Here is a 25,457-nt window from a genome sequence, read left to right as displayed (position 1 = left end):
TGCAGCAATTACCTGTTGACCTTTTCAGAAACAATAGGAGGAGAAGTGTGAGAAGCAAGAAATGATAGTGCCTGTTCATGCACAATTACACCCTCTTATACACACCCACACACTCACTGATCAGAAGCTCCTTGCCTACCTGCCTCATGCCTTGGTGCCATGTGACTTTTGCCCACCCTTCTTTATGAAGGTCTTCCAATAATGTCATCTTATCCCAAAGCTCTGTGCTGAAAACAGCTAAGCCAGAGACAGCTAGCTAAAAATCGTAGCAAGTCTAGCCTCTAAAAGCTAGAATGTAGAACTCAGAGATTGGCTTCAGAACCACTGTGTCTGATGGTCAGAGTTTACCTGTAGCTTTTGGCTTTAAGTTATAAAATGTTAACCCTTCTACTAAACTATCTTCCTTATTTTTTCCAGTGTTCTCATTAGCTGCATTCTTCTGGTGTTTCTTATGTTAGGACATAGGCACATGTTAGTTGGGCTTTAATAGCTCAATCTATTTTATTCTAAAACTTTTCCTTTAATGGAAGAATACTCTTATTGTGTCATTCATAAGAAAACAGTGCTTATTACTATATATTTTAAGTGCAACAGTGACACCTTGTCATAAAAAAGTATTTTAATATTTAAACCTCATACTTGAGGACTCCTAGAAGGTTTTTACCTCAGGAATGTAATATGACAATTTTATATGCATGTTTTTCTATTACAAGCACAAAGTATGCCAATAAAATGAACCTTCTGAGTTATTTCACAGAATTTCTGAGAAATTGCAGAATACTTGAAAGTAAGAATGACAGTTATTAAACTCGTGGATTAAGTTCAGAGCTACAAATTCTTTAACTTTCTTAGTCATGGATTCTCTAACATTTCAATATCTATATGTAGCTTACTAAAATGTAAACTAAACCTCTATACTGTACTTTTGGTTTGCTGTATCAATGTATAGTCTAATTAGTTCTCAGCATGTATTCATTTATTCATATTCATATATTTGACAGACATTTTTTATTGTTTATTTACTACATACCAGGTACTATGTTAAGAGTCTTTCTTCCATAGCCCTTCCATAAGTGTACTTACAACAAAAATTTATAAATTCTCTTAAAGAAATAAGAAAGATATTCCTTTCTGATAACATGGAACAGAACAAAGAATTTAAAGTATGCAGCATCATTGTTATCTTGTACCAGTCATTTTCCCAAGTAACCAATTAATAATATTATAAAAATGATTCTTTGAGAGATGGCACATCATATCTGTGCTCATTTTAAGGTACTTATCACTTATGCAAAATTGATAAAACTTGTTAGAATAGATAAAACAGATCACTTTTAGAGCTATTTCTGCTTTGGCTCATTCCTTAAACATTATGGTTGGGGGAAAATGTATTCTGGTTACTCAGCTAGTAATGATCAATTTGTACTATCATCAAAGCTATATTAATCTATGGTCAGTATTATACTATACTGACCCTAATACTATACTGGCATAGTATTATACTGACCATAGATTAATATGTCTTTGATAATTGATAAGATGCTTCCTAATTTTACAGCACAACTAACATGGAGTTTAATTTTCGGAAAAATCTAATATTAGCAGAGTGCCTAATACAGAAAATTATGTTGTACTTTTTTTTAATTTTTTTAACGTTTTATTTATTTTTGAGACAGGGAGAGACAGAGCATGAACAGGGGAGGGTCAGAGAGAGGGAGACACAGAATCTGAAACAGGCTCCAGGCTCCGAGCTGTCAGCACAGAGCCCGACGCGGGGCTTGAACTCACAGACCGCGAGATCATGACCTGAGCCGAAGTCGGCCGCTTAACCAACTGAGCCACCCAGGCGCCTCCTTATGTTGTACTTTTATTGTCCGTTTTAGGGAAATATCAACCTTAGCTTTTTAAACAGTTTTTCACTTAATTCCACATTTATAATCGCTAATCTTCCGTGATGTTGAATCTGATATTTTTATTGTGCTGTTTTCTTGTTTGGTAAATCATTCATAGAATATATTGACTTAATGCCTAAGATCTATTCAATGACCTCCAAACTTTCTCACCCATGACTTTAATGGCTTCTTTAGCTATATTTTTTTCCTTAAATTATTATTGTGGTTGTTCTTGGCCTAATTTAGAGTCTATTCTAACATTATAAAATGGGTATTTTAAAGCAGTCATTCACTTCAGGATTCTCAGTGACAGAAAATAGCCCACAACTTGGTATCCCTGAACTTAAACTTCATACCTTTTTCCTTGAGCATCTCTGCTGTTTTTTCCTTGTTTTTTAACAATGCCAACACACAGGGGTTTTTTCATGCCTTTTCTAAAAAGAACAGGGAGGAGAGCAACTTGGAATCAGTGTGGCTTTAATACAACCCTCTGCCAACTCTGACAGTAAGTCCCACCCCTCACTTTGTACTCTATTGTCTTCTTACACCACATGGAGTTGCTGGGCAGCCATCTCTTGATTTAGCATCCTGGGTTCTAAGACTCTTTTATTAACCTAATTAGAAGGATTTTTGCCCCAGCACTGGAGGTAGGAAAGATGTTTACCATTCCAAAAATAATTCTATACAAATACTAAATATATTTGCTGAATAATTAAGTGAAAAGTTAGGCTTTACTTTAAATGCTTCTTTAAATGTGTAACACCTTTTCTGGGTTGTTGTTGTTTTCTTTTTTTTTATTTTTGGTATATATTACAGCGAACAGTATCTCTCTGGTTAATACTGTAGAACCCATTTTAAATGCTTTATATTAAGGTAAATAATTCATTTAATGGAGTTTTTTTTTTTACTGGCATAGGCATATAATATGTGCCATGCTGTATGTAAATATGCATAATAATTAGCCATCTCACCCTAGAACTTAGAGTTTTAAATATTCATTTTCCCACCTAATAGAGAAATACTCTTTATACACTTGAAAAATTATTATTGAGACTCTGCTTGCATATTTTAGGCACTCAGAGCCTACTGCCCCCAGGCAGGGCAATTCATATTGAACAGTTCTAGTTAAAAATTCTCCCTTGTACTGACACAAAAGCTGACTTCCTGTAAGTTTTCCACTCTTGGACCTTGACATTGCAATTTAGAAAACTACACAAGTATTTGAATGGCTGATATGTGGAAGAGGGCTAAGATAGTCTTTGAAGTTTCAGAGGACATAATAGGTGGAAGCTACGGGCGGGGGGGGGCTTTTCGATTGATATGAGGTGGAAATTTTCCAATGGTTGCATTTGCCCATGAATGGAATATCTCTTCTAGTCAGTTTAGTGGGTTCCCCATTACTCATTGCTTAAGAGGAGGGTCAGTAACCAACTACCAGTCAGGGCTTCCCAAGCTAGTTGGACACTTGAACCTGATGGCTTCTTCCATCTCTAAAGTTTTATGGTTCTCTTCAACATAGTGGCCTTGCTTTTACTCTCACTATAGTGCTGTGTACATTGTACATGTCCAAAACTATACAGTGGAATTTTGTTATCTAACATAGTTGGTGTGTCTCATCTCTGAACTGAATGCACATAATCACCTTAACTTTCTGACACGAGTTCTAGATAACTCACCATTCTGGTTACCTTCATCTGTATACCTTGTTTCCTTTTAGAGTCCCCATGCCAAGTGTATGGGAACTAGTACAGTACTTTATTCAAAAAGATATCATACAAAATTTCATCATATGCAAGGCATGCTGCCCTTGGCTTTCCTCTTATCTCCCAAACTATAGATACCGTCCAGAAAGAAAAGGCCAGCTTAAAATGCTTCATTTTTATTGAAACCATGTTGGTCCTTCTGTTGAAATTAAAAAATGAAACTCCTCCCAATAATACTCTATTCTAGAACTTTTCTATGTGTCTATAACAGATTTATCATTTTGTTCTCTGTAGAACCCATGCGGAGTATTGTTTGTTTGGATAAGAGACTCTCTTCAAGCCATAAGTCTCGAGGGATTCTGACAGTGACCCTAAGATAATTTCCAGAAAGTTTGTTCAGTTCCTAAAATCATTCTGCTGGTTCAAAGAGACCACAAGGTGGGTCTTAGTCATCCCTTACGTCAAACACTTCTTTTTAAATTTCCCAGTTTGAAGACTTACTCCATACAGGAAAAACCTAAAATATTTTTGAAGCTGTATGTTTCTACTTTCTTATGTTATTTTTTTTAAAGAAGCTCTATCTTCAGGTTTTTCATAAGCCTCAACGGAACATTTGCCTTCCTGACACTCTTTTTATAAGGAATCAGATTATTTTCTGTTTGTTCATTTCTAGTAGCCTCTTCTTCCATCTTTTATAGAAATCCTCCTTCAACTAAAGCTTAGAAAAATCTCCTTGTAACTATCTTGACTTCAGCTGCATCTCCTTTCCCTATCTTATAGGGACAATTTACATTTGTAGTACTGGAGTTTAATTTTTTTAAACTACTGACTATCAAAAACTAGTATTTGTCTGAAGTTTTAAAATAGTATTTCTTATCATCTAGGATTTATATTTGACTGTGTGTTTTCTCTCTTCACCACTAGAAAAACAAAAAGAAAACCCAAACTGATAGGGCTTCTTCTAGTCCCCTTCACATCTAGAGTGATGCTTACTTCTTCCCTGTGGTTCAGTGTTAGATCCCAAATAGATTTTACTAGTGTCTTTATATTTTTGATTCATGAAATTATCAGAATTTTAATGCATACAGCAATTACTTACATTTATTAATCTCATTTTTAATGCAGTACTCTTGTACTTAGTATATTGGTGACAAGCAAAAAAATATTAGAGCTTAAATTATATCATTTTATATTTTGTCATCTTTGGAAGGTTTCATAGATACTGATCCACCAGCTTTTATTCTGCAAATAAAGGGGAAAGTGGATATAAAAATCAGGTGACTTAATTATGACATTTTGCAAGATTTTTAATCCTTTTTTCTTACATCCCTCAATCAGTACCAGAATGTGTCAAGATAGAGTGTTAAAATCATACAGACCCTGGCTGTCTACAAAAGTCAGTAGGAATAAGGAAAGAAGAATGGAGATTTCTACTAACTTATTATTTTAGACCAGTGTCCTATCCCTGGTGAGCCATAGTTCTTGGTCAATTGCATTCACTTTTCCTAAGAATACCATTTCTATACATAACCCAACTCACATCCACTATGAGTTATAGCCTCAAATTAAAGAAACAAGTTGCATTCACACCTCTTCATCTTAAGCCCTTTTTATAAAATAATAATGGTGGTAAAAATCTATACTATCAGTTTCTGCTCTAAAAAGCCTATGGGGTAAAATTTGAATATTTTTGTTTATTAGATTACTTGCTATAATGTATCCAGTGCTAGATATTTGCTGCCTATATATAAAGGATAAGGCTATTTCTTGAAGGTGATCTTTTATTACAGTTTTTAGGGAATACATGGTAAGATTTTATAACATATGATTTAATGAAAAGTAATGTTGACTTCCATTGTCCATGTTCCTTGAGCTTTTCACAAAAGCCAGTGATACACCTCTCTCAAATGAATAATTAATATAGCTCATGATAAAAATAAAAATAAGCAAACAAACTAGATTTGGCCCTTCAAAAACTGCATGCCTATAGTTCATTGAGCATGCGTGTGTTAAACAAGGTTTATAGCCTGTACCTCATTGTCATGGAACCAAGACTAAACAAATACTGATTAAAACTATTTGCGGGATTTATGGCTTACAAAATACTGTATACTGTTGGAGGAAGAAAGACATGGGTGTCCAAAAATTGATTTCTGATCAACTATAATAAGGAGAATGAAAAAGAGAATGGAATAACTATTCTTCTATAATTCCAGCCAAAATTTAGTAATTCCACCTATTCATTTGAGCTGTGAGTTTATAAATCACTTTCAGGTTTTTAGAGTTTTTTTAAAGAAAGTTTTATTTTTCAAAGGTTTAATTATTTTGAGAGAGAGAGAGAAAGTGAATGCAAGCAGGGGAGGGGCAGAGAGACAAGGAGACAGAGGATCCAAAGCAGGCTTTGTGCTGACAGCAGAGAGCCCGATGCAGGGCTTGAACTCAGGAGCCATTAGATCATGACCTGAACTGAAGTCTGTCGCTTAACCAACTGAGCCACCGGCACCCCAGGTTTTTAGAGTTTAATAAATACACTCCAGCAGTGATAATGAGAGAGCCAAATAACACGAGTGACGCACTATTTAAACATCAGTAATATTTCCGCTGGTGACATCATATCACAGTCTTCAACTTGTGAAATGTGTGAGGAAGTTCTACGCATTACTGATATTCAGAAATATCTTTTTAGTATACTGAGATGATTAACACCAAACCAGGAGCTTTAAGCCAGTTACACTATTTTTACAAAATGCAAAGCTCTTCTATTTTACTCTGTGTCTTAAGTTTAAAAAAGAAAAAGAAAAAAAAAGAAGGAAAAAAGACAATGCAGTTTGTTTTTTTACAGTCAGTCATCAAAAGCCTAATAAAGAGGGCTGGTTAATATCCCAAAGGTGAATCATAAAAGCAGTCATAAACCACATGTTTTTAACACATCATATATCTGACCAATGAGTAAAAACTCAAGAACAGGGGCGCCTGGGTGGCTCAGTCGGTTGGGCGGCCGACTTCGGCTCAGGTCACGATCTCACGGTCCGTGAGTTCGAGCCCCGCATTGGGCTCTGGGCTGATGGCTCAGGGCCTGGAGCCTGCTTCCGATTCTGTGTCTCCCTCTCTCTCTGCCCCTCCCCCGTTCATGCTCTGTCTCTCTGTCTCAAAAATAAATAAACGTTAAAAAAAATTAAAAAAAAAACTCAAGAACACTTTATTATATTTGCAGTTGACTTTCACAGAGTTAAAATGATGAGTATTGTGCCTATAAAGTTATAATTCTTAAGGATAAAGAATGGGAGCAATCTGGAAAAGGATTCATATCAGAAAAGGAATAGGTTGCCCTTGAGTTTGCAATCGTGACTTGTTCCATTGGTTTCCAAGTTAAGTACAATTATGATGTATTAATTTATTTGCCTAACCAAGCTTTTATTCTATCCATTGCTCAATTTCTAAAATCAGAGGTTGTTTGTATCTGACATGCTTGGATATTACCCCCAATAGCTCATATTGGGTAGCTCATATTCAGGTAGTTATTGCCCAATTAAATGAAAGTGTGAATGATATAAGCCATTAGGTTTGTGAAACTATGTTATAATTATCTCTAATAAGTGACTGAATCTTTAGAAAAGCCTCTTGAGTGATCCAGTGATATAAGAAATCAGATATTTTTAGTGATTGGAGAATGCTTATTTAGAATTAAGATGATCTCAATCCAGCTTTCAAAGATTATTAAAATAAAAGTACGTTATATTCTAAAAGTTAAAAAGGAATGAACAAATGGGTAAATCACTCAAATCTTTGGGTAAATTTTGGCTACTCTTTTTCTGTTAAATTCTCAATATTTTATGGAAATACTGAGATGAATAGATGTGTAATATGGCATTTTAAAATAGTAACTAATGGTTATGTCATAATTGTATCTATTGTACCTGATCCATGTGGTACCGAAATCTAGTCATTCAAAAAATCTTCTTAAAGAGTAAATTTTAGACATGGCAATAAACCCTTTTCAGGCAGTTTGGCTACAAGCCCTTATAATATCTCTTTAGTGTAGCAAAGTGATAAGACTTTTTTTGGCAGTAGTTCCTTCTAATCAGCCTCTGTCAACAGAGGACCTTTAGAGAGTGTAGTTGTAGCTATATTTATAATTAAAAATTCATCCTCAGTGAGATTCTGACTCACCTCATCTACTTCTAGTATGAATGACATGTGAATAACTTGACAATCTAGGTCATTCAAAGAAAACACCCTTTGGCAGTGGTTAGACTATCACTTCATATAAGGTCTAGATCATTCTTTCTTGACATAACAGTGCCATAAATAGCAGTCTTTAACCTCAGTGACCTATCTTCCTAAGGTTCTCTCCTCTGCCACATAGTTCACATCAAAGACTTGATGTAGATCTTTTTACTAGAATTGAAAATCTAGTGAGGTAAAGCTTCTTACCAAGTTGTTCAGTACAGCTCTTTATTTAGTGTTCAGCTTACATTTCATATTCTTAGACATTAAATTAAAATGTATTTTAATTATTTAATTCAATTCAAGTGGTATTTATGGAGCAGCCACAATGTTTTGAGTACCCACTCTGCCAAGTGCTGGAAAAACAAAGATTTTTTTGAAATCACGTAATCAATGTTTGTCATCTAATGGGAGAGAAAAACATCCATATGTAACAGTATAGCATATTAAGTGTTTTCAAAGATAAACATGTTAAGTTCCACAAAAGCCCTTAAGAAGTCTTGATTATTTCTATCTTGTGAAATCAGACAAGGCTTCAAGGAGGATATAACATCAGAGCTGGATCAGTAAAATTTAACCAAGAGGGAAAAAAAGGGAGGGGTGCATTCTATGTGGTAAAAAAAAAGCATCAACAAGGGCAGAAATGGAAAAAAAGAATAATTTATTTTTTTTAATTCATTTATTTTGAGAGAGAGAGAGCATAAGCGGGGGAAGGCAGACAGAGAGGGAGAGGGGGGAGAAAAGTAATTTAGAGAATATGTTTCTCAAAAAAACATGATGGAGAGCCTGTGGAGATCTCCTTAGGAAGATGACAAAATCAGATATCAGTTTCAGCAAGGTCACTCTGATGGCAGTGTGGAAGATGTATTGATGTGAGAGAATGCAAGTGATAGGGAGACCAGTTAGAAAATTATTTCAGCAGTTCAGATGAGAGAGACAAATGTGGAGGCAAAAAGGTATCTGCTACTGACTGGAAGATCAACAGGTAGACAGTAAGGCTTGAAGAGTCTAATGGAAGTTTGGAGCACCCCCAATGGGGAATTGGAAATTGAGCTAACCAACCACTAACAACTGATCTGCCAAGTAGTCCTGAATGACCAAAAGTCAGAAATCAAATTTAGAATGGTGCCAGTCAGCTTGGATATACTGTTTTCTCTAGCATTGTTTAGTGGCCAGGCAGGAATAGGAAAGAAGATGGTTGATTTCTGTAAAGTGTATGTATAGTACATTTTCAAGAGGATGAAGAAATTGAAGGGTCTAGTCAGAGCAGTCCAGATTGGATAAGGAAGTGAATTCAGGAGAGGGCTGTGTTCTTGAGATCAAAGATTAGACATAATAGAAAAGATAGAAGGAGAGGAAACTGGAATCAAGAAAAACTGTAATACTTCAGAGGTGACGTGATTCACCATGACGACAAGTTGAAATGTGTGGTGTTTTAGGATTTTACAGCAAGAACCAACAAAGAGGGCACTTATTTCAAAACAGTCTTCAATATCTCACTTTTATGTTTGCATCTTGAAGAAAAAAAAATACTTAGAATACTTTGCCACATTAGTATCTAAAGTAAGCTATCTAATTGCAAGAGGAAAATACCCATTGATATAGGAAATAAATCCCATTTAATTATTATGATTCATTATGTATTTCAGTTGTTAAGTGAAATATATTCGATGAACATAACTTCTATTATAAGGAAGTGAAAATTGAAGATGTTTTAACTTGCTACCTCAGCTCTAAAGTAAGTCTTGAATTAACCTGCTTCATTCAGGTTTACAGCATCATTAACTGATCAGTCTTTGAATAAAATAATTTTAAAGATGATATCAAGGGCATTCTGAATGGAATGACTGAATTACATGTATTTGCCCTCTACTTTCAATGGTGTCTCAGGAGAACTCTTTTTTCCTTCGTGTGAACTATACTTGTCTGTTGAATGAAAGACATTTTAGGGATTTATCTTTTCTATAAAGGTATGCTACATAGTCTGGACTTGAAATGCAATCTGCAAAGCTAGGCTTGCTCATAAATCTGAATCTTTCATTATTTTCCCATGTAGAGAGAGAAGATATCTTTCCACATGGAAGAAACACTAAAATACAATTGCCTTCCCTGAGGTAAAGCCAATACATCTATAGTGTGGTGCATTTTGTTTAAATCTCCTATGTTTAGTGAACAGTAATCTATCCAAATAATAGCTGATTTAAATGAGAGCTAACTAGTAGCTGATGTCCTTATATAATATAGCTCATTTAATCCTCACAACAACCCTAAGAAGTAAATATTGTCACTGTCATCTTCTAGATGAGGACACAGTTTAAAGAACATGATCCAGGACTCCCAGCTAGTTAATAGCAGATCTGAGATTCAGACTAAGACATCCTGACAGCAGAGTGAATGCTCTCAACCACTTATTGCCTCCTCAGATTTATCACTTTAATTCAGGTTAAAACTTAGCAAAATGTGTCATGTTTGATCTATATAAAAGAAACTAAATTTTTACATTTTATTACAGCAGGTCAAAATCATTATTAATATGCTCTATCAAGTAAGGCAAAACCTGTGTACCACTTTACATTTTATTACTAAAAGTTGTAATTAGTGTACTTTCCATTTTTAACTTATGAGTATCCCAAAATCATGTACCATGACATATGTAATCAGTGAAACAACTTGACTACATCACTTGAGTCAAAAGTCTTTTTTCATATATCCAAGTTTGACAGGATTCCTTTTACAGCTAATTTGTGCCAAGTTAATATTGGGATATTAGAAGAAAATTGCTACTTGTGAAGAATTAAGTCTTGAGACCAATTTGAAAAGTATTTCATATGGTAGCCAAAGTTTTTATTGCAGTTTTTCCTTCCAGGTTCCTCTTTATCCATCTTCCTTGAAACAATCCAAATATTTCTGCCTTTTTTTAAATCAGCTAATGGATCTTTTTATTTATTTTTGAATCTTTTGGTGGAAGTAGGGAGTGGAAGGAAAGCCACAGATTCAGGGGTACAGTCAGGAGATGCCACTGATTTTCCCAGTTCCTCTTCACAGATGCCAAGTCCGAGGTTTTGTGGGTTGGTCTTCTCTCGTGATAAAACATTACTTCCTATTCGCTTACGAACCCAGAAAGTCAGCCAAGGAACTATTAACACATGCAATATTCACACTTACATATGTTTCCAACGTCTAATTTCTCACTTTTCCTATACAGTAAGTAGTATCAAATTACCAAATTACCAAATTTGGAAATTACCAAAGCGAACTCTAGTGAAAATCTCACAGTTTCTGCATTTTCTTTTACAATATTGTATGTAGAAGCACTTTACGAAGTGAAAAGCAAACCAGAAATGTGTTAGTATCACAATCCTTGTTATTACTAAGCTAACAAGCTAAATTGATTTGCCTTCAGAATGTTTACACTAAACTGAAGAAGAGTAAAAGTTGTTCAGGGATATTTCTTAGAATTTTTTAAAAAGGAGTTCTAATTAGATTATATGACTTTTTTAAAAACAACAAGGTCTCTATCAAACTCCTAGATGCTATTTAAGAAAACCAAATTCAGAAACTAATGAATAAATTACTACCTGAGAATTGGCTTTTGATTTGACATTTCAGTAGTAACTGATGTGGGTATCTGTAACCCACCTTCCTTAGAAGATTGCCATGGCAACTCCTGAGGTACAGTACCAGTACACTGAAGCTTCAGGCTTTGTCAGTGCTACATACAGAAGCTGCATTTGATTTCAGCTTGTCTGTTTCTATGGGGAGCAATGTACCACAGTTCTTTACACTTCCCAGGTTTACTTTTTCATTACCATGGAGACCAGATCTGCCCACACAACTAAGATCTGAAACCATTCCTAGTATGGCTAAAACTAAGGCCTTGGAAACCAAGGCCTTCTACAATTAAAGTGCATTGTTTTGTTAAAGAAGAGTTCCTGCTTCTGCCTTTGAAGTATATTGATTTTCCACAAAGAGAAAACAGGCCTTCTAGTCCTGTGCTGAAGATTTACAATAAAGAGAAAGAAAATGTCATCATGACACTTTCCTTGGTCAAGTTCTGGTTTTGTGTTTATTTATGGCGTATATTCTGCATAGTCAATTACTAGAGAGTAATGTTTCATTTCAAATTATGTGACAGTTTTACCTAATAGTAGACACACTTAACGTGTACTTTTATGGTGGTCTTAAAATGCTGCTTTTAATTTGAGTGTGGAATTGTGCAAATTTGTTTCTAAATCCAGTGTTGGTGTCTTTTAAATTAGTTTTTCACTTGCTCACAATAAAATATGTGTGAGAAGTCATTCTAGAAATTTGATCATAACTATACATGGATTTAACAAGAAAGGATTGGTGTCATTTATCACTATAAATCCAGTATAACACAGCCAGATAGATCTGGTGAATTATTTCTGGCAGATCATATACACCAGTACAACTGTATTGTAATGTATCCTTTTTTTCAATTTTTCAATTTTGTCTTATTGTGGTAGTAATGTGGTCCTGTGTGTGTGTATGTGTGTTATATACACACCAGTATCACAAAAAGGGCCAAAGTTCTACAGAGTTTTTTGATAATCATATTTGTTAAGGAGATACTAATTACACCATAGCTGCTCCATGCCCTCCACCCAGTGGCACCAGTCAAAAGAGATGGTAAGGAAATCTTAAGTGGAACTTGAGAATCCCAAATTCACCCCTTGATTTGCACATCCTTACAAATTCTTATCCTTTGTTTGATTTTTTTTTTACCCTAGAGAAGGTAGCATGGTCCTTGTTTTCATGTAAATACACTAAATAGGAATTTTTTTAAAGCCTGGCTTCAGTGAAATATGGAATTGTCCTTAATTTTTTCAGGATATTATAAATAAGCTAACATCACAAAGTTGCTATGAATTCATTAATTTATAAATGGAAAACAAATGTATTAGTATAATTAGATTTTTTGTTTTGTTCACTAGCAGGAAGTTAGCAATTTATTCCTATATTTGAATACAAATTAAGTTGTATGATACAGAGAACCTTCTGACATTTCAAACATTTGTATCTTGCAAAATGAGCTATCATCCTAATGAAGTCCCTGTATGATTCTAGTTTTCTGTAATTACACTGATGAGTGTGGAATTCAACATGAGATGCTAAATGTTAAACACAGATATAGCTGGAAACCTTTTGCAGTAGCTATAAAGTCATTTGTATTTGTCCATAAGAATGCTGAGAGTCAGCATATCTCTAACTCTTTAGTAAAACTTACTTTCTTTAAAAGGAAAGTGCTATACAATTTTTTCAGGAGGGAAAAAAATGCAATTCCTATATAATAGGGAATTTTCAGTTGTTTTTTTTTTTTTTTTTTTTTTTTTTTTTGAGAGAGAGAGAGAGAAAGAGGGAGAGAATGAGCAGGGGAGGGGCAGAGAGAGAGGGGACAGAGAATCCGAAGCAGGCTCTGTGCTAACAGCAGAGAGCCTGATGTGGGGCTCGAACTCATGGTTGTAAGATCATGACCTGAGCCAAAGTCGGATGCTTAACCGACTGAGCCACCCAGGTGTTTGCTTCTTTAAGTTTTGTTTTGTCTTGTTTTGTTTTTTGAGAGAGAGAGAGAGAGAGAGAGAGAGAACATAATAGGGCATTTTTGAAAAGTATTCTTCATATGTTCTTAGATTCTATAGTTTTCCATCCCAAATGCACGATGAGTTTGCTGATCCAAAATAATTTCAAGACAACTAAGGTTGAGTTTGAATACTCATTCTAACTTCTGATTTTTTTGCTAAGATGGATGTTTGTGTTTATTTCTTTACATCCACGCTACATTTCTTTCTTTAATTTTTTTAACACTTTTTTTGAGAGACAGAGAGGAACAGAGCATGAGTGGGGGAGGGGCAGAGAAAGAAGGAGACACAGAATCCGAAGCAGGCTCCAGGCTCTGAGCTGTCAGCACAGAGCCCGATGTGGGGCTCGAACCCACACTGTGAGATCATGACCTGAGCCAAAGTCGGGCGCTTAACCAGGAGTCACCCCCGCGCCCCCTATCCATGCTATATTTCTAAGAAACATGATTTGATAGTGATTTTTACCAAAATAATGTTTCTTCTTACCATTTATGCAGTACATTTTGAGTACTTAAATGTCATAATTTCAATATCATAATATGCAGAAGACTTTAACAATGGGGATTTATGATAATAGTTTATGGTGTAATAACTATGGAATGAAAAATAAGAGAGAATATGAAACTATTATTGATTAAGGTGGGAAATTAGATTTGTAATAGATTTGAGGTAAAGAAAAATAGGAATTATGATAAGTAACTGTTAAGATACATTTTTTTTTAATGTTTTTGATGTTTATTTTTGAGAGCGGGGTGGTAGGGGCAGAGAGAGAGGGAGACACAGAATCCGAAGCAGGCTCCAGGCTCCAAGCTATCAGCACAGAGCCCAATGCGGGGCTCAAACCCACAAGCCGTGAGATCATGACGTGAGCTGAAGTCAGACACTTAACCGACTGAGCCACCCAGGCACCCCAAGATACAATTTTCGGTTCTTATCTACGTCCCTTGAATTTTCTCTTTGACCTTTTTTGTCACTTGTTTTGCTGGGAAAGGTATTTTTGGTTATCGTTATTGCTACAAAATTTAGTTGGCAAGGCCCCTAGAGCAGTTTCTTCTTGCCAGTGTTGTTAATAAGGAAATAATCCCAAGTATCAGGTTGGCATGCCAAGGAGGTCAGTAACAAGCCATTTTGAAGTTATTAAAGAGGGAAAGTGAATATTGTAAATGTTGTAATATTGTAAGCTCACCCAGAAAAAGTAAGTAGAAGTCTATTTCAAGCTTCTACAATCATAAACAATGTTATAGCATGAAAGGAGATAAGGTCTTTAAATATTTATAAATGTTTTTTTTAATGTTTATTTATTTTTGAGAGAGAGACAGAGACAGACAGAGCGTGAGAGGCGGAGGGGCAGAGAGAGAAGGAGTCACAGAATCCAGGTTATTTAGGCAGTTGTGGGTGGAATCTAAGCGTCCCGCAGGACGCGGTGAGCCCAGCGTCCTACTACGCCGCCATCTTCCTCCCTAGAATCCAGGGGTCACAGAATCCGAAGCAGTCTCCAGGCTCTGAGCTGTCAGCACAGAGTCCCACGCGGCTTGAACTCACGGACTGTGAGATCATGACCTGAGCTGAAGTAGGACGCTTAACTGACTGAGCCACCCAGGCGCCCCAGGTCTTTAAATTTTTAACATAAGAATTACTTTTTCTTCCTCTACTCCAAAACGTGCACACAGGCGCCCCCACAACTCTACACATGCTTTGATGTACTCTGGTTGAAAAGAATTTATTTTTTTAATGTTTATTTATATTTGAGAGAGAGAGAGAGAGAGACTGTGAGCACAAAAGCTGGAGAGGGGCGGGGGGGGGGGGGTGCTGTGGACAGAGAACCTGGTGCGTGGCTCAAACACATGAACCGTGAGATCACGACCTGAGCCAAAGTTGGAAGCTTAACCAAATAAGCCACCCAGGTTACCCCCCCAAAAATTAATATTTTACTCACCTTGGCAGATCAGTACCTCTTTTTCCCCTCACTTAGTCTCAAGGGATGTCATGATACTGGAACTGATAATGATATTTTTTAATAGAAGTAATCCCACCAATATCAAGATGGCAGTACTTTGGGGCACCTGAGTGGCTCAGTCACTTGAGTGTCCCACTCTTGATTTCGGCTCAGGTCATGATCCCAAGGTGGTGGGATGGAGCCCCACGTTGAACTCTGCACTGAGCATGGAGCATGCTTGGGATTCTCTCTCTTTCTCCTTCTACCCCTCTCCCCTGTTCACGTTCTGCCTCTCTAAAATAAAACAAAGTAAGATAAGATAAAATGAAATATTTTTTAAAACATGGCAACACTTTGAGGATAGTAAATTAGTTTAGTATTAGAATAAGAATAGGGCAGACTCCATAAAGCAAAACTTCACAAAGATCTTTGTTACTACTAATTTAAAAATATATATGTCTTCATTTATTTTGGATCAAATCTTTAAGAATAAAGTTCTGCCATTGATTGCCTACTTACTAAAGAAGCTTAGGCAACAGTACAATTTGCATAGCATCAAAATTTATCTATCACAATCATGTGTGCTGATCAGAAACTTGGCAGAAGCCATAGAGCAAAGTCCTTTGTTTACTTTGATTAGATTCTGATGGAGTGAACATGCTAAATGTATCTTTATAACCCCGACTCCCCAGGTACAGATACCCTTAATACCCTTACCTTTTATTCCAAAATGTCCAATTTGGAACATTCAAGTCAAATGTGATGGGCAAATCAAATAGGTTGGGTCACAGAAGTATAACTAGTGTTCTGAAGACATTTTTTACTATCTAGTCACATAAGTGGTTCAGGTTTAGATAAGATTGGAACTGCTTTTTAGCGTGTTTATCAGGTAGCAAAGAGAATTTCCTAAAAGGGTTATAAGTACTACAGAAAAACCCACTGAAAGAAATAGACAAGAAACCAACTGAGATATAGTTGGCCCCAGTTTGCCTTTTCATTTTGGCAGACCAGATATAGTAACAGATGAAGTGTTGTCAGTATCATTTACCTGTTCACCCCATTGGCAGTTCTTACCACTGAGCGATTTCATACAAGTTATCATCTGGAGTGAATATGACCTATTTAATTATATCCTTTTACTATAATCATGTAAGGTGGTAGTAGAGGTTGAAAATTCTCATAAATTAGGGCACCTGCCTGGCTCAGTCAGAAGAGCATATGACTCTCGATCTCTGGGTCGTTGAGTTCAAGACCCACATTGGATGTAGAGCTTACTGAAATAAACCATTAAAAAAATTCTCAAATTAAAAATATTTGGTATAAAAAAGTCTATTTCCTATAGTGGGTTCATGTCTCAGACTTCAACTATGTTACCTCTGTAGCTATTACATCTGGAAATGAGAATTTTAGAGATTATTCTAAAATAAATAATTATTTGTTTATTTTTTTGATGTTTATTTATTTTTGAGACAGAGCATGAATGGGGGAAGGTCAGAGAGAGAGGGAGACACAGAATCCGAAGCAGGCTCCAGGCTCTGAGCTGTCAGCACAGAGCCCGACGCGGGGCTCAAACTCACGGACCGTGAGATCGTGACCTGAGCCGAAGTTGGACGTTTAACCGACTGAGCCACCCATGAGTCCCAAAAATAAATAATTATTAATCATAAGATAGGTTGCAATAGCAACCCATTCTGCCAATAAGCTGCCGTCCACCCACGTTGCTGTAAAGAAAAATTTGCTAGGAATGGGTGTCTTTTTATTAAGGTTATCTCATGGGAGTTTAACATGATTTTTAAATAATCTCAAAATAATTTTATCTAGGAAATATTTTAAAATATGGGTGAATTAGTATAGAATGGTTAAAGAATGACCTCAATATTTTATAGAGTAGGAAAAAAACTTTTCCTCCTCTGTCCTGTTAGATTCTTTTGCCTGGGGCCTGCAAATTAAACTGACTAATGACAGATTAACAGAAGAAAATATACATTTTATTCTATGTTAGCATTTTAATTTTTATCTGCACAGAGGCCTTCAAAGAAAAGAAGTGAAGACAAGACCCAAAGAGGTAGTTAGACGTGGAAGCTTATATACCATTTTAACAAAGGACAGTAAATAGTAGAGAAGTGACAAGATAAAGGAAAGGGGTTGGGGCTTCTAGGCTGTGAATTGTGGAAAAGTAAACATATGGGGGAAAATAATGGAAGATAAAGGTTATTTTAGTAAGGTGTGTTTGTGCAAACCATCTTAATGTCAGTTTTCTTTTTTCTCCAGTGATAAGGGTGTTCTTCTCCTGGTATGGAAGAGGAGATGAAGAACACCTTTACAAAGGGAAGTTTATGTCCTGCTTTTAGGCAGATCAGGGAATAGCCAAAGGTCTTTCTGTGTTTACTCCTTCTTAGTTACCTTCAGCTCAAAATAATCCTTATGCCAAAGTGGCATATTTTGGGTTGGCATTTTATGATCCCCTTCATTTTTGAAGTCTATTGTAAGCATCAGAACTCAGCACATACATATATACAGTTATGTTTTAATTGTCTTCTTTAAATGTGCCCTAAATTTTGAGTATTTTTATTTTCTATGTATTCCAATTGTATTTATCAATTAAAATTAATATATCCGTACAATGTTATTAATGTAATTATATATATTATGATTACATATAATATACATTATTAGGACAATTGTATAATTATAGTCATATAATTGAGTCTGTATACATGTATGTGTGTGTATGTATGTATATAACATATATGTGTGTGTGTGTGTATATATATATATATATATAATAAAGTAGAACTTTATTTTATTGATAATTCTTAACTATAAAATTTTAAGACAAATGGAGAAAGGTCATACAACTACACCATGAACTTTTTGAAATCAGACTCTCATGTTTGTTTATTTATCCCTAACATTTGATATAGTATACATACCCATACATTTGATAGAGTATACATACCCATAGGCATCCATTAAATCCTCATTAACTAATACGTATCTATAAAAATGAATTCCTCCCATTTTCTATTTTAAAGTCTGATTGGTGATATTTAGGATGACAATATAATGTGGTAAAATTCCAGAGTACATTCTTCTGAACTATCTATGGACACTTCATTGAAAATAAACTGGTGGCAAACTAAATTAACATATTAGGTACTTTTGTGACTATTAAATATAAAAGACCTTTTCAGTGATTGCTAATATATGTTACATTTAAAGGGTAGTTTAGATGTGCCTCTATTTCAGATAGTGGTTTTTAATGCAGGTAGAAAAAGCCAAAATAAGTGGTATACTCATAATAACTAATTAAGCCTAAGTGCACTCTAATGTCATAGTATAGTAATAGGTACATTACAATGAGATACTACTTTCATAAGGAAATACTGTCTCCGATGAATTATACACAGAGAGAACTGTGATTTGGCAATTTAGAGGAACATTCTAATTATATGGAAACAGTATTTCCTTATCTGTTTTGCCTGTGGCTAGGTTTATCAAATATTTTATTTTACCTGGAATTGCTATTTAAAGATCTCCATAAGTGCTTTAAGTATAAGAACAAACTGTATTACTTTTTACTACTTATCACTTTATTTTTTTAAAAAAAGAATACTTTGTTGTGAAAATTTTATTTCTCAATCATAAAATAAAGACTTTCCAGTTCCTTTCCCCTATGGTATTAAATAAAAAATAAGCAAAGAAATTTTTTAAAAATCTGATATTCTGTCTTTTTGAACTTAAACCTTTACAAGAAAATAGGCCCTCAAAATTTGGACAGATACTACTTACTCAAGCCACAATGAACAAGTCTCTTGGTTCGAACATTCTGAACCAAGGTGTCAGCCCATTCTTTCCAATACTGACACTGAGAAAAGTATCACTGATTATCAATTCATGGTGTTAGATATTCCTGTTTTTCAAAAAGAAAAACCTAAATCTGAACACACATTTAAAAGGTGAGGCTCCAGATAATAATGTTAAACAAATTTTTTTAAAGCACACAAACCGGTTCTACTCTCCTGAGAACTCTACAGTGTTGTTTGGATGTCTGCACTTGGTGACCTTTGTTATCTGCTAGCAGTTTAAAACCAGTAGTCAGTAGCTTTGCCCTTAAATTTCCCCTCAATCTCAATGATAATGGAATAGATGGAACCAAATTTTCCCGTAGAACCCAGAAGTAGAAAAGTACTGGGAAGCTGGGAAGCTTAAGCGCTTCTTATTTCCATTTTCACATATTTTCTTCTCTTTCATTCATTAAGGAAACGATTTTTGTCACCTATTTTGAATTCAAACTTAATCATTCTCTCGCAAATGTTTGTGCCTATGTCCTTACCCTATAATCTAATTCTCAGGCATTTGATTCAGGGATCATCTGCTATTCCTAGCAGGTACACTATTAGAAGCCTGATTACGTTTCTGAAACTTATGTTTCTAGAATCTCTATTTCTGCTAATTATCTGAATAATCCTTAGGAGATTTTTAAATTTATGAAACAAAAAGGAAAGAAAATATCCTCCTCAGTAATTTCTACATAGATACAATCTGTGAAGAGCTTTGCATAGGAGGTGGATCCAGACTGGAATAAGTCATTTTATACATGACTCAACATGGTATCGCATCTGAGTTCACCTTTCTGATCTCTCAAGGGGTTTAGTAACAGTAAAACAGAATCTGTTTCTTTTTATACAGCTAGGCTGGTGGCCTCACAATTGAAGGTTTCAGTGATGAGTGGAAGTTCAATAAATATTTGTTAAGTAATATATCAAAAAGAGATATTACTGATGTGCTTGAAGCAGCATAGTTGCAGGTGTGTTGCTGTTGTTTCAAAGTATAATTGTTTAAAAGCTTGCTAAATAGTGAAGTTTATTTTAAGAGCAGGAAGTAGGGAATATTTTCTAAATTTGTCTAATGTTTATTCATTTTGAGAGAGAGAGAGAGAGAGAGAGAGAGAGAGAGAGAGCAGGGGAGGGGCAGAGAGAGAGGGAGACACAGAATCTGAAGCAGGCTCCAGGCTCAGAGCTGTCAGCACAGAGCCTTACCCGGGGCTCAAACCCATAGACCGCGAGATCATGACCTGAGCTGAAGTTAGACATTTAACTGGCTGAGCCCTCCCAAGAGCCCTGGGGATATTTTTATAGTTAGGATACTGGCCAAAAACAAACAAACAAACAAAAACCAATCAAGAACCATGTAATTTAAGGTTTGTTTGTTTTTTTTACAAGAACATGCAACTTCCACCTACTCTTTAAAAAACAAGAATAAAACTAGTCTCATTGTAGTAAATTAGTTTTAACTGGTTTGAATATTTTGACTATTTGGGGATAAATGAAGTTGTCAGCTGCAAAGAAGAGTAGAAATAGGGAGAGAGAGAAAGCCCCACAAAAGTACAAAGGGAAAGAAAAGGAAATACTGTTGAGAATCAGAAAGGGACTTGAAAAAGTTAAAGTATGAGATTTACAGAAGTCCAAGATAGGCCTTTGTGGAGCAGTATCATTTATGAAGCGGGTTCATTTTGTATTTTAGAGATTTCATGTAGATTAACCATGTACTAGTCCATCATAACTGATCTGCCTGCCGTTGCTTCTTATACTGGAGATTCAGAATGCACAGATGTACAGTTAATTCAGTGGGCTGGAGTCTGGAAGTATCTTTATAGTTGTTCTGTTTGCCTCAAAAATTAAAATAAGCTATTTGACACTACATAAAATTTAAGTTTTAAAGAATTTATTCAAGCCGTTTTCCAAATCTTCCTGTATTCTCTGTAGACCAAGACATTTGCATCCAGTTCCTCAGCAAAAACCTTAAAATTGTTTGAGCTTTGATATGCAGTGTTATAGTTGTAGAACTTATGACTTACAGACTACTTGTATATGCAGTACAAAATTGCCATTACTCAAACAGCCCTACCAACAGTATAGCCCATCTCTCTGTGCCTGTCCTGAAGCAGGAGGTCACAAACTACACTGGGTACAAGAATCACCAGGGTTGCTTCCTTAAAACACAGATTCTTGAGTTCCATAGTTCCATACCCAGAAATTCTGATACAGTAGATTAGGGGTAGGGCCCAGAAATCTGTGTTTAATAAGCAAATCTCCACCCCTGAGATTTGGTAGCCAATGGTCCTGACCACTGCTAGTTGAATAAACATCTTGCCCTAAGGAGTTATCTTTTATGCTAATATATACTGACTGGGAACTAGCTGTAGCCATTTGTTTTTGTTTTGTTTTGTTTTGTTTTGTTTTGTTTTGTTTTGTTTTGTTTTGTTTTAGAGAAGGGAGGGCAGAAGAAAGAAAGAATCCCAAGCCAAGCCCAACATGGGGGCTTGATCCCAACCCTGGGATCATGACTTGAGCCAAAATCAACCGAGTCAGCCAGGTGGTCCTGTAGCCATTTGAAGTAGCCATCCTTCTTCCCCCACCATCCTGCACTGTGGCAAGGTGCTCCCATGAGGTGTTTCCAGTGTCTCCGAGTAGATTTCAGCAATCCTATAAAAACAATGTCACAAATGTAACCAAATGTGACTTAATTACCAGGACTCTGCTTCAGATTTAGTGTGAACTAAATTTAACTATTAGTTAGGTGCACAAGGAAATTGAACCTGTCATGTAACATTGTTTCTGAGGGGGAAAGAAGGATGTGTTCAAAACAACAACTTAGAAACTGTTTGAATTGCATAGACAAATTAAGAACAGTTTAAATTTGGAAATGACCTTGTGCTCAAGGTTAGATTGCCTCTGATTTTGCTGTTTGCAATTCCATGACCTAACGTAATAAAGTGAAACAAGCCAAAGTTAGTGTTCCAGTACTATAATTTCTACAAATTGCAGTATTGTCTTTTCTTTCATTTGACCTACATGATTACTTAGTTCCAAGGCCCTTTTCTGCAAAAGAAGGGTATGATATGATAAAATAAAAATTAGTTCTTCTGGGGCGCCTGGGTGGCTCAGTCAGTTAAGCATCTGACTCTTGATCTCAGCTCACGTCTTGACCTCAGAGTCATGAGTTCAGGCTCATAAGTAGTGTGAAGCCTACTTAAAAAAAAATAGCTGTATTCTGTTATCTAGATACTGTGCTATGGGCAACATGTCCCCTTCCCATTCTAAGGGAGGTAATAATGAGCAACATGCTTTATCTGTTCCCTCTCCCACTTTGTTCCTTCTTCTTAATATAACTCAAAAAAAGGATGCTATAGGATTCTGGAGATAAAAATCTGCCTCAGGCTAGAAAGAAAAAATATTGCTGATTTGTGCCTGATGATAATATTTGGATTCCCCAAAACCCAAAATAAAATGAACTAAAAAAGACTACAGTTTATGTTATCCTTATTGTTCTTATTTTCCCAGGTCACTTAGAAATTTTGGTCTTTTGTTGTTTCTTAATTCCTTGGCATGTGGCTAATGCTCAGGTGTAAAGTCACCATTTCATCGTGTTTACCCTGTTAGAGCTTTTCATTTCTCTCCACTTTGTATTGGTCAGCATGCAGCCTCCTCATTGGAGCCATACTGATGAACACATGTAGCATATATATGAGGGCAGTTAGGTAGAAGGCAGACCAGAAAATTTTTCCTCATGCTTCTTGATTGGATGAATTCGAGGAAAGATCTCATACAGAAATACAGTTGAATTTTCTTGAAAGACTGATCATCTTAAATGTGTATGGAGCATACTTTTACCCTAAACTTTTCTGATTACAATTATATATGTGCATATACAAGTATAGAAGTGGGAAAAGATGTATCTGCGCTGTGTATTATTTTGTATACATAAGATTGGCATTTCCAAATAACCAAACGTAAAAACAAAAATTGTCCCATTTATGGCCAAGTAGACGTGCATGCCAACAGAAAGACATGATAGTATTAAAACCATATGCAATTCTAGCCATTTTTTTTCCCTTTTCTCTTCATGGGTATTGCATGATGGTATTTCTAATACAAATACTAATGTGCTTTGGAAATAATAATGGCACTCGCAGGTCTTTCATCATATTGTATCACTGCTTTATCATATTAGGCTAATACACTGCGAGAGTTGGTAGAACCTCTCCATGCCAAATCGGATCCACTTCTGTTGGCACTCAACCCATTGGACTCACAGATTGATAAGCTAATGTTTAGAGAATTTAGATCGGAGAGAGTCGGCACGGCGCAGACTCAACATCAACCTCTTGCAAGCAACTAAAATGGCCTCGTCCTTGCTGTTTATAACAGAAAAATGACTTTTAAAAAAGGTTAGATCATCAAGTGTTTTGGATTGGGGGCCTCCCTAAAGGGATATTAAGAGGGGCAGGCCACTCTTAAGAAGAATGCAAGCTTCCTACACTGGGACTAGCGTAAGATCAAAGCCTATCAAGATGGAGCACAGTGACAGAAAACTGCCGTTTCTATGGGAGAACAGAAGGGGAAGGGTACTGACCGGGGAAGGGCTGTGTGTCGTGACACCTCAGTTGTGTTCTCCTGACACCAAGAAAGGAGAGGGATCAGCTCCGATAACTAGACAACCCTGGCTATTTAACGGACTCTTTGGTGGCCTCTTTAAGACAAAGCGAGGAAGCAAATTCTGTGTATTAAGTGTATTTTGCATTTTTAAAACTTGACGTGCTGTATTGTACTAAATTAAGTGTAATCTATTAAGGCAAGGTATACACAACCTGCTCTGAAATTTACTATGTTTATTCTATTATAAAGTGTATTCAGGTGCAACACAGAGACTGCTTTCGGTGACACTAATGAAGAAAATTCCTCATGCCAGGCTTTATTAGATTCCTCAGCTAAAATCCTAACTTTCTCCTTATTTCTTGGCACTTGTATACAAATGGTGTTGCCTCATAGGACAGGCATGAGCTATTCTTTTTCTGTAAAATTTTCCAAATCTATAGGCTGTGGTTCTCACTTTTGAAAAAGTATTTTGTCTGGATGTCTTTCGAACTAGCTTCAGATATTATTTAATACTATGTAACTGGGTCCCCTATGGCTCAATAATGCTTATTTTTCTTCTGTAGTGGATGTGAAATTTCCTTAATTTAGTTGGATTAAGACACTCTGTAATAATTTCAATGCTAATTAATGGATATTTCATACTGTGCAATGAACAAATAATTTAACATTGTATTTGGAAATGTTTTTTTCCTTCCTGTCACCGCAGTGTGTGGTATTGCATAATGTGAATACCTGTAAAAATATAAATTACTTAAAAATAAAAATATGACCAATTGGTATCAAATCTTTTTAGATAGCTAAATAATTTGCTAAGTATGCTTGATAGTAAATATCTTTCCAAAGAGGAGTAATCTATGCTTCTTTTCCACAAATGGAATTTGTGTTGTGAATAAAATCACATTGATCTGCCTTACACTTGCCTCTGTGCTCTAACCATTTTAATGTGTTTTTTAAGTATATATAAAAATGATGGTTGTGGTATGAAGAAATCCATTGAAAAGCTTTTTGTTGGCATCTAATATTAGTGGGATTTTCTTGGGTTATTCTCTCTGTTTAAGTCATGGTAAATTGTTATGATAAGAAAAATTTTAGTTTTTTCTTGTTAAGGAATATGGTGACTCCACATTGATTTTTTAATATAATCATCTCTTAGCTTTGGTTTTAAACTGTCCCCTTTATGAATTCCCATCTGAGAGCAAGGTACTTTGACCTACATGTCTCTACTAGTTAAATTTTCTATATCCTATGGGCAAATCTATAATCTGTCATTTATGTTTGTGATTGTCCTTCAAAGAACCTTCCTTTTGGATCAATATATCAATGCCAAGGACACCAAGATTTTGCCATCTGTACTATTGATCATAAAAACTACTGTAGTGCCCTGAAAATTTGACCACTGTCATATTTGGCAGTAAACCACACAATTTGGCAGAAATTACATGCTTAGAGAATGAAGTGTAGAATAAACTTCAGTTCTGTCTCTTTTGTCACATCTTTTAGGAAGTAAGCTTTCATGTTGTGCAGAAGGGATTGACTGACACTAATATGGGCTATACTTAATTCTGATGAAGCACAAGGTCATTCTTGCAGGAATAGGCTTCACATGTTCTTTAAAAAGAGGATTCACTCAAGCTGTTCTTTTAAAAGAAAGTTTTTTC

The 25,457-nt window shown here is 35.6% G+C and overlaps 1 protein-coding gene across 6 annotated transcripts in view; it reads left to right on the top strand.

The window, feature by feature from the left end:
* The window catches only part of CNKSR2 (connector enhancer of kinase suppressor of Ras 2), a 302,678-nt gene that overhangs the window by 266,327 nt on the left and 10,894 nt on the right, over positions 1-25,457 (top strand). The window contains exon 21 of one of the 6 annotated variants that reach the window (XM_053891766.1): positions 23,375-24,712. The exons of the other annotated variants lie outside the window; for them this stretch is intronic. Coding sequence (XP_053747741.1) covers positions 23,375-23,379 — 5 coding nt within the window. The 3' untranslated portion in view covers positions 23,380-24,712. Of the gene's footprint in view, positions 1-23,374; positions 24,713-25,457 lie in introns of those variants that run through there. 6 annotated transcript variants of the gene reach the window in all.

The sequence above is a fragment of the Panthera pardus genome, unplaced genomic scaffold, assembly GCF_024362965.1.
Source record: "Panthera pardus isolate Hobbes unplaced genomic scaffold, ASM2436296v1 HiC_scaffold_27, whole genome shotgun sequence".
Lineage (NCBI taxonomy): Eukaryota > Metazoa > Chordata > Mammalia > Carnivora > Felidae > Panthera > Panthera pardus.
The sequence above is the reverse complement of the archived record's forward strand: the minus strand, read 5'-3'. Positions and strand labels throughout refer to the sequence as shown.